General features: G+C 39.6%; 1 protein-coding gene across 2 annotated transcripts; it reads right to left on the bottom strand.

Annotated features, from left to right (window-relative positions):
* Positions 1-384: 384 nt before the first annotated feature.
* On the bottom strand, positions 385-2,883 carry LOC108598527 (homeobox protein Nkx-6.1). 2 transcript variants are annotated; one of them, XM_017985210.1, is made up of 3 exons: positions 1,860-2,883; positions 1,122-1,389; positions 385-1,001 (listed from the first exon to the last, which is right to left on the bottom strand). In XM_017985210.1, the coding sequence occupies exons 1-3, from the start codon at positions 2,711-2,713 to the stop codon at positions 615-617; spliced, it is 1,509 nt and encodes a 502-aa protein (XP_017840699.1). In that variant the 5' UTR covers positions 2,714-2,883; the 3' UTR covers positions 385-614. The 2 variants fall into 2 exon arrangements, with proteins under 2 accessions (XP_017840699.1, XP_017840698.1); XM_017985209.1 differs by having other exon boundaries at positions 385-1,025.
* Between the last annotated feature and the right edge of the window lie 7,100 nt (positions 2,884-9,983).

The following is a 9,983-nucleotide window of genomic DNA, read 5'->3' on the forward strand; positions in this document are numbered from 1 at the left end:
AATAAGCTCGCGTTTAAATTAGTTAGTTGTGATTAGATATTGCTCATATAAAGGCTTTAACTTCTTGTAATATAAATTAGAATCTATAAAAAATTTATTTTAAATAAAACGTTTGCACTTATTTTCACACCAGTTTTGTTTGCTTTATTATTTATTGATTTTTCGTAATGAAATTTCATAAAATTTACTAACATTGTTATTTATAAAATTACATAATTACAGTTACAAATTATTTACACGAAAAATTGCATAAGAAATTACTTAACTAAAGCTAAAACATAAACTATTTATGTTTGTTTTATAATCATATTAAGTTTAATTTATATGTACATTGAAAAATACTTTAAATGTTTTGTAGTAGTTGTTGCTAATTTATATTTGTTGTTTACATATATCACACAGTGTTGTTGTTGTTGTTGTTGTCGAATTAAAACAACAATGAACAAATGAAAAAAACGTTCAAACTAATTGGGCGCAATTTGGTTGAAGAATGTGGCGCAGTTAGGGCGGGGGGCGTGGCTGCTTACAGGGTGTCGCATCAGGTGGACGGTTGTTCGTTGCATGACTAGAGCAAATGGCTGACATTACATCAATTGTAATCCTTAGTGTGGCCATTAACTTGCTGTGCTGGCTGCTGAGCTCGTCTGTTGTTGTTGCTGTTGTGCCTTGGCGCGCTCCTTGGCCTCCTGTTGCGCCTTCTTGGAGCGCTTCCATTTCATGCGTCGATTCTGAAACCAAATCTTCACCTGCGTCTCGGACAACATGAGACCGCTGGCGACCTCGAAGCGCTTGGGACGCGATAGATATTTGTTCTGCTTGAACTGCTTCTCCAGCTCGAGCAGCTGCTGTGAGGTGAACGCGGTGCGCGGGCGTCGCGTCTTGCCCAGAATGGCGTGATGCGGATAGGCGGCCAGCTCGGGTATGCGATGGTGCAACATGCCGGCGCGCGCCAGGAACTCAAACTGCAGCTGGGAGGGCATGAAGTTGTGACCCATGGGCAGCTGTAAATGAAAATCGTGGAGGCTCTATAAATAAAAGATTTGCATGAGGTAGAAAATAGCAACTCAAAAGGATATCAAAATAAATGGAGGAGCTACGCTTGGCTTTAAGCTATTGCTTACCGGTATGGGCTTGCCGGAGGGATCGAGTGGTCTGTGGAATGCGGAGCCGCCTTGCGCCAGCAGCTGATACGGATGTCCGCCCGCATAGAGTGGAAAGTCCTGCGGCCGTATGGGACTGTGTGGCGGCACGGGCTTCTTGAACTCATCGTGCAGCTCGGACATGCGCATGCCCAGATGCTGTGTGTGGTGCGCAGATTGTGGCAGCTGATCCTCGCAGCCAGGACTTATGGGTGGACTGGAGCGATGCGATGAGCTGGGAGATTCAGATCTGCAATTAAATACGCACAGTTTTCGTTTTAGGCAACACACACTGTATACGAGGCAATTAACGTTTAGCGCAATTGGCAAAACAATTAAAACAGCACAAAACTTAATTTGTTTGCTTTTGCTCACTCACACACTCGAGAGCCGCAAGCTAAATTAGCCGCGTATACGCTGCGTATACGTAATCAGGCAACATGACCAAACTGTTTAAACGAGTTTCGCTTTGGCTTTTCGGCCATGTTCGTTCGAGTGGCTCGCTAAGCTGCTTTAAGGCCTATTTGTCTATGCTATATACATATATATATATTCAATTTATTGCTGTTGTTGTTTAATTGTGCATTTTTTTTTCTATAATCATTTGCCTTAAACTCTAGCGGCCTAAGCTGTCTTCGAATAAAATAAATAATTGTTTAGTTTAAAAAATTGTCAAAGCCGTCGGCAGCTGCTTTGTTGCTTAGAATTTATGAAACGCACCTGGACATGCCGTCGGGACTGCTTGAATCGTATTCGCGCGCCTCATGATCGCTCATGCCGGCGGCAGCGGCTGCTGCGGCAGCATTGGAGGCAGCCACAAAGGCATGATTGAGCTCAGCCTGATCGCGCGCGTAATGCAGCGCGGCTAAGCGATGATCATCGACAATTAAGTCCGTGCTGGATTGGCGCTCAGTTTGTGTTTGATGCTGCGACTTGGCGAGCAGCGCATCGATGCAGAAGGACTTCTTGGGCTGACTCTGGGCGGGCTGTGTGGCAGGCGGTGAGCAGCTGACAACGGTGATGGGTGGTGCTGCTGCTGCATTGGCGGCTGCAGCCGGCGGTGGCGCATTGGCGGGCAGCATGACGGCGGCAAGTGGCAGACGCGGCAGCGGATAAACTGCATGTGGCACGTGATGCGGCGGAAAGTTGCTTTCCACATAGAGACGCGGTGGCATGTGTGTGGGTTGAGTATGATGTGTGGCTGCCATAGGCAGTGGAGCCACTAGCAGTGGCATGTTCAATTGTTGTTGTTGCTGCTCTGCTGCTGCTGGCGGCGGCTGCAGCTGCTCTAGAGTTGCCGCTGGACTGTGATGTGGCGCGTAGACGCTTTGCGGCGAACTTGTGGTGGCGTTGGAATGCGTGGGACTTTTGGCGGGACTGCGACTGCCGCTGGAGCGTGGCGAGGGCGTTAGATTGGAAGATTGATTGGAGTTATTGCTGCACTGATCCTCAGTTGGCGTTAGTCTTTGCTGCTGACTAACTATGTGACTTATAAGCAGCTGACCTATGTGTGGCTGTTGCTGCTGCTGCTGCGTTGTTGGCGGCGGTGGCTGCGACACCTGTGCACTGGACATGCTTTGTCTACTGCTTATTTATTTATAACAAATTGTTTTACACTTGCACTTGTTTTTCTATTGAGCACTGCGCTTACGCTTATTTGATTTTTTGTTTGCGGGCACGTCATACGCACGTCTTGTCTACGAATTTTCACTGCGAACTCGACGCGACGAGCGCTAATCAACGACTGTGTGTCGAGCTCAGGCGCAGCGCCGTCATATACTAGAGAGCGCCGCATTGCAACCACTGCCAACCAAAAGCGAAGAGCTCGCTCGCTCTCTCTCTCTCGCTGCGCTGATAAGCGAGCTGCTGTTTTCGGGGGTGGGTGTGTCAATGCTTCGCTCAGTGAGAGCAGGCCAACTGCACTGCGCGCTTAGCGCGACTTTGTTGCTTAAGTATTAGCATTTATATTATTTAAATTTTAAATTTTAAATAATTATTGTTTACTCTCATTTACTGCTTTTACATTTTATGACTATATTATATTGTTGCACGCAATTTCTCACAGTGCATGCGTTAATTGTGCACCACCAAAGACTCGTTAGCACCTTTTAGTGTACGCTCTCTTTCTTGCGCGCGCTCTCGCTCGCTCGCTTGCTCTCTCGCTCTCTCGCTTGCACACACGCTGATCGCTCAGCAGTTCGCTTTCAAGATGGAGGCACAGCAGCTTGCTAGAGCGAGCTGGCAACAGTTGTGGGGCGTGTCCGTATTAGCAGCATAAAAATATTTGTGTGGTGTGTGGTAGTGGGAGGCAGCGGGGCGTGGTCAAGGCAAGTTGCCTGGCAAAATTTCATATAAATTGTTGGAAAAACGAGCTATAATTGCCATCATTATGGAGTGTTGAGACAGTTGCAAGCGCCAGCAGCTGCTGTTTGACGTTAGGAGTAGCGAACTTCATAATCAACTTGTGTCTGGGCTGTGCTCTGCCTAAAAGAGCAGCCGCTTGACACATCATTAGTGCAGCAATTAAGGCGACAGCTGGACTATACCTTGGAACGCTTTAAAAGCCAGACATCGAAATCGATAATGTCCTTGCTACTACTACCGTTAAGCTTAACGCTCATTGATATGCAATGGTTATGACCACTCAAATCGCTGTCTGTGTGTGTGTGTCATATAAATGATATAAGCGATAATCGTATAAGCGATTTCGATTTCACAAATTGTTGCCACAAATTGTCATTGGATTTTTATAACTTGCTTGCTTTTCTGCTAACGTTTTCTCACTGTCTCAATGGCTAATGTACATATAATGCATTTTTTATAATACAACCTCTCGATATCTCTCTCTCTCTCTGAGTTTTATTTTATTACCTCTTGCCATCAAATGTGAGTTTTATTGTTGTCATTTGATGTGCTTACAAATCATTTGTCAGCTGATGAAATCAAAGTGTATATTGAAATAAAAATTAAATATTGAAAAAAAAATCACAATTATTAGCCTTCAACTGCATTAAAGTATAAGCTCTAATCATAAAAGAATAATAAAAATGTCATTAGTATATTTTTTTGTTATAGATTCTTTTTATTTATTTATATAACTGTAGGTTTAAAGTTAAAACTTATGATTCAGGGGAGGCAGCCTTAGCTACTGGAGCTTTCGGCTAGAAATGTGAGGATGTTTTGCTTATCATTATTTGTTTTAACTAGTGTTAATATTAGTTCGTACTGCTAAATATTTTACTTGAATCCAATTCAACATTTCATTTCAAACTTTTTCTTAAACTGTATTTAAACTTTTTGCCTAACATTATTTTCTATTATTTCCTACAACGCTTATACAACTGTTTAGCTTTTCTTTTCTCTCTCTTAGTGCTGCAGCTTTTGTTGTTTGGTTTGCTGCTGTGTCTGTGCCTTAATTTGAACTCTTCACCTTATGCCAAAGTAAACAAAGCACAAGCCAAAGCAAAAGAACTGAACTTTAACAAAAGTCTCTGCCATATATGTGTGGCCAATAGAGAGAACTCCTATGCAATGGCTAACAAGAAACGTGCTAAAGTATATTTTCTTTTTCGTTGGCCCACGTACACGTTGCAGTAAAAACAAAAACCCAAACCTACAAATTTTCAGTTTGAAATTAAGCGCACAGAGCTGCAACTGATTGTTGTTGTTGTTATTGTTGTTATTGCTGCTGGCTCTCATACCCATTTGTGTTTCATTAAACGATATTTATCTACTCATCCACGTGCAGTTAGCCCAATGGGTTGTAGTATTGTTGCAAAATAGTTTACATTATATAACAAACAATGGAGCGACCGTAAATCCAATGGCAAAAACTAATGCTAGTTAAGGGTTTACGTTGCTCTGTGTGCGCTTTGTCTGATTTTGTTTTGATTTTGCGGAAATTGTTGCGTAAATATGCAATTAGAGCTGAGCTCAACCCTTACCCGAAGGGTTCTAAAATTTTTAGCATATGTTGTTAGCTTTTGTGGCTGCAAAGTTGGGGCACGCCTGCTCTAATAAGCAATAAATTTTGACACCCCGTGCTTAAAGTTTAAGGGTGGCTGAGAATATTTTAAATTGTTTAGCCAACGAAAAAGTCAAACATTAAGTTCGCTCTCTTACTGTCATTAATCATGCCTGGCAGCCAACCCCATCCCAAGCGCTGTGGCTGCCACACCCGCACACAACAATTGAGTCGCGACATGCAACTGATAATTAAATAAATATTTATGTACAAATAATTGGCATTAAATGACGTTATCAATAAATAATTTCCTTGCAACATACACATATATATATATATATACACTTATACATATATATTGGCTAATTATGTTGTGCGCCACACACAGTTGGTATTTATTATTTATTTGCCTTTTAATTGTAACTTTTTTGCATTTCAAGCGAGGCGCGTCGCATTGATAAATGTGCTTATAATCAACTGTTTAAATCAATTGCTCAAGTTGAGCAACAATTCTCTAAAATTAGGGAACAAATTAAGCTAGATTAATTAGCAATTTAATTCCTTTGCAGATAATTACGTAAATTTCTTTTATTGCTACAAAACACACATAAAAATTTTAATTCATTTGCCAACGCTGCATTAATTGAACCATTGAACGTTTGTGTATTTGTTTGGCAGCTTCGTTTTTATTGATAAAACTTTATAATTAAGTTGTGTGTGTTGTTGTTTTTTAATTTTTTATTAAGTACGCATATTGCGCATTATTGTTGTTGTTGTTGCTGTTTTTAATAACTGATAAATGAGTATTCATTAAAAATATAAGTAATGAGTTTATTATAGATATAGGCGCAGTGTATTTGTTGTTGTATACTTATTGCACACACTGTGTTGTATGCTTTACTTTAATAAATCAAAGATAATGCTTAAGTCATCACGTGCTAAGCTTTAATCTCTAACTAGCAGGAAATCGTTCGGTAAGGGTTAAGCTAAGCGATTGCTAAACGATTACAAATTATGCCAGGCCAGGCTAATCTACAGATTTGTGCAGTTAATAAAATATAATAAACTTAATTTGAAATCAGTTGAAGAGTTTGCTAGTATATTATTTATTTTTTTTTTAAATTGTTATAGCCAAGGCCTTCAGCTATATAAATATTAATGTAAATGTACTAAAATTTATTTTTAAACTTTGTATAGCAATTCTATGTAGTAATTCTCTTTAAGCATTGTGCTGCTCATGTTTACTTTATCAATATGCTATCTATTCAATATACAATCTATTATCTATATTTGCAACTGAGAGCGACTGAAGAGCCTGTGGTCGCGTCTTGCTGCGTTCCACAAATAAAGTTGCCTCATTAGGCGCGCAGCGTAAACAAATTCGCTGTCTCTGGTACCCCATGCAACAAGCCAATGTATGCACTGGTGTGTGAGTATCAGTGTGTGTGTGTGTAGCAGTTGCACGGCAGTTTATTTGCTTTAGATACATTTGCTGCTGGTTGCGTCAAAGTTTTTTAACCTCTTGCGTGTCTTATAGCGCCAGTCACAACACACACACACACATACGTATAATAAAAAGAGGAAAAATAAACCCAAAATATATATCGTCAAGACTTGCAGACGAGCTCAAAGGTAAACGTTGCGTCAGATAAGCGATAGCTCTGCCTCTCTCTCTCTCTCTCTCTCTGTTTTTTGGGCTGCCTGAAAATCGCATTTTGATTTGTATTCCGTATTTGTTAAGATACGACTTACTCAGCCAGCCAGCTATATATACAGACATGTATATATTTTCCCGTATTTGTGCTGCATTTTGTAATTATTTACTTTGTAAATTCAATTGACAGATAATGATGACGACAACGACGACTGCTTGCTATCGTATTTGCCATGCATCCTGGCTCGGCTGCTCCTTCCCTCTCTCTCACACACTCTGCTGGTTACTCGCCTCAGCAGTTGCTATCACATTTTTTTCGGCTTTATTTGTCTTTTAAGCCGTGTGTGTTCATAATTTATTATCTGCGCTCAGCGCGCACTTATCAATTAGTGTTTGAGCTCTCAGCTCTGTTTTACTCCTGTACTCTATGAATGGATTAAATTACAATTACACTCTGCTACAGAACTGAAACTAGAACGCTAATAATAAATTATTAAACGGACTCAAGAGCATTAAAGTATAAAATTCAAATCAAAGCTTTAATTTCAGTTGAAGTGTCATGAACTTTGGCATAACATAAACACAATAGGTGAGCCTAACAACATTAACAAATATATATAAAATTCAGTTAAGATTTTATAGAATGAGCATAACATGAAGATAATAATTTAATTGAGATATTAAGTCACCTTTGAAGTTCCCCAGTCTTGTTGTCCAGTGTCTCAACGCGCGCAGCTTCTTATCTCAATCACCTGGTGTGGTGAGAGGTGGACTTATCAGCTTATTTTAGACAATCGCTAATAATCAATTTTCAATTAATTCAAAGCGCATATCAAGCTGTGCTACCCACCATTTTATATTATTTAATTTTCCTTTTTTGGTGGCGATAAGAGACGCCACAAGGGGCTAGAGAGAATTTGTTTAAAGCCGTTTTAAATTGCACTTTAAGCGTCGTAGTGTCACTCGAGTGTCGAGTAATCTAATCGTCACACGCCTGCGATTTAATTTATATAATCAACTTGTTTTCATAATTAAAAATATTAAAATTGTTTATTATGACTACATAACGTAGTCGTTGGCGCCGATAACAGCAAAGCAGCATAAAGGGGTCTTTGGGTCTCTTGCTTTATGGCTAGCCTTTGGTCAATTTGATTGGTTTGTGGTCTGCTCGTTATCGCAGAGACCATTCTTAATTGAAATTGCATTGAAATTGATTGATGCGGCTCATAAATGTGTGAGCTAAAGCATAAGTTAACTCTTTGTTTTTTAATCGTTTTATTTGCTTTAAAGTCAAACGATTTAATTTAAGTTTTATAAAATTAAATTAAACTGCGCATATTATTTGTATGCCAGCTGCAGTTTGTTTAATCGTTACCTCAAATATTAAGTATACGCCACAGCAGTCTACAGTTTGTAGCATTTTCCCACGTTCCTAATTAGCTGCTCACTGCTATAAAACAATGCAAAATATGTCTAAATAAATAAGCACAATTGACTTTTTGCTGAAAAACATTTAGCAAAGTAAATAGCGTACGGCGCCACTTGAACAACAAGAAAGCAAAACAACAATAAAAATAAAAAAATGTGCGCATTAATCTCCATTAAAAGGGAATTTCAATGAATTTACGTGTCTAACAGCATTGGCGCCAGCGTAGTTACCAAAAATTTGCTTTAAAGCCAAAAGTTGACAGGCTCCCGCACTTACGCGCGACATTTGCAATAATTCAAAGATAAACAAATGCCAAAAATGCTTAGAGAAAATGATTTTGAGTACACACTCTCAAGCAGTCAGCGCGCAGCCCCCAGTCCCGCCCCGCCCCGCTCACCACAGCTCGGCAAACATTTTAGTCGCCCCGGCACGCTAATGGGTAAACAAAAGTCGCGGCTGCGGTGAAAGATCCAAGCGGCAGCAGCAGCAACAGAAGCAGTAGCAGCAGTAGCAGTAGCAGCTCCAGCTCTAGACTTGGACTTGGATTCACAGCAAACCGTAGCGCAACGGAAATGCGCACTTCAAGCTACGCAAATCTCAAGATTAACCACGCCAACTGTTGGTAATACCTGGCGTTGAGTATATGGTTAGTAGTTAAAGTAAAATTATTTGATTTATCAACAGCTTTTTATTAGGACTCGCGCGCAATCATAAACGTTGATTTATCAGCTGCCTTAATAGAAGACATTGCCTACTGTTATAAATAATATTATTACGTAGCCGAAACGTATTATTAGCAGCCAGAAATTATTATCAGCGTGTTTTTCCAGACTTAACATAAAGTCACTAGAAAATAATTGAATATTGTATTTCGACTGAGTAATCTTCATTTTCTTAGACTTTTGTTGCTCCGTCATTCATGATTCAATTATAACGAAAATTATATATTTTATGTTTCCTTATAGACATGTTGTCACCATTGCTCACTGCTTGACATTGATTACACTTATAGTTGTTACTATAGCCGCACAAAAAAACAATGATAAATAGATTGCTGATAGAAGATAACTTTGTATTATTCGTATTACTAAGGGGGGAACAACTCATTAGAGCTTGACGTCAATCAATGTCCAGAGTGCTTAGCCTTTCTTCCGGGTGGGTCATAGCTTTTTTTTTATTGACTTTATTATGCTATAAAGAATAAGAAAGTGGAAGTAAATATATGATTGGGTCAATGAGTAGTAGCTATGAGTGGTGCGTTTGATAAATCAATCAAATTGCTAACCAAAAATATAGCTCATGAGATATTTATAGTAAATTGAAGATTATTATGACTTCAAAATCAATTTAAAGCTGCTTCATTATATATTCGAATATTCCATTTAGCTTTTACTATTCATAAATCAGAATACGGTCAATAGCTTGCGTAAATTGCCCTAAGTGATCAATTTAGGCGCATTAAAGCGAATTTCAATTGGTTGCCGCCTTAAAAAGCAAAAGGTACGGCTTATTAACTTAAAACGGTAGCCGCTTAACAGTGGCTAATGCTCATCATTAAATGCTGGCTTATTTGCATAGCTGAAGTGCCCACAGGGTGGGGCGAAAGCTGTTTCACTTTTGCGGCTGGTTAGCTTAAAGCCTTTTGCACTTGACCAAGTTGGGTCTTAATTTACAACTAATTGTCATATGACCAGCTATCAATTGGCGTAATTTTTATATAAAGCACCTCCCATATATATTAGTTTTGACTTATTGTTAGTTATTGTCATCAAATCACGGGGGGATTTGCTGGCCCTG

This window comes from Drosophila busckii, chromosome 3L, assembly GCF_011750605.1.
Source record: "Drosophila busckii strain San Diego stock center, stock number 13000-0081.31 chromosome 3L, ASM1175060v1, whole genome shotgun sequence".
NCBI classification, from domain to species: Eukaryota; Metazoa; Arthropoda; class Insecta; order Diptera; family Drosophilidae; genus Drosophila; species Drosophila busckii.

Excerpts from the sequence above, each read along its gene's own strand:
- LOC108598527 (XM_017985209.1), bottom strand. The coding sequence starts at position 2,713 with ATGTCCAGTGCACAGGTGTCGCAGCCACCGCCGCCAACAACGCAGCAG. Across the intron at positions 1,390-1,859 it reads AGTCCCGACGGCATGTCCAG|ATCTGAATCTCCCAGCTCAT; the intron begins GTGCGTTTCATA and ends ATTTAATTGCAG. Across the intron at positions 1,026-1,121 it reads CCTCCGGCAAGCCCATACCG|AGCCTCCACGATTTTCATTT; the intron begins GTAAGCAATAGC and ends TTTTATTTATAG.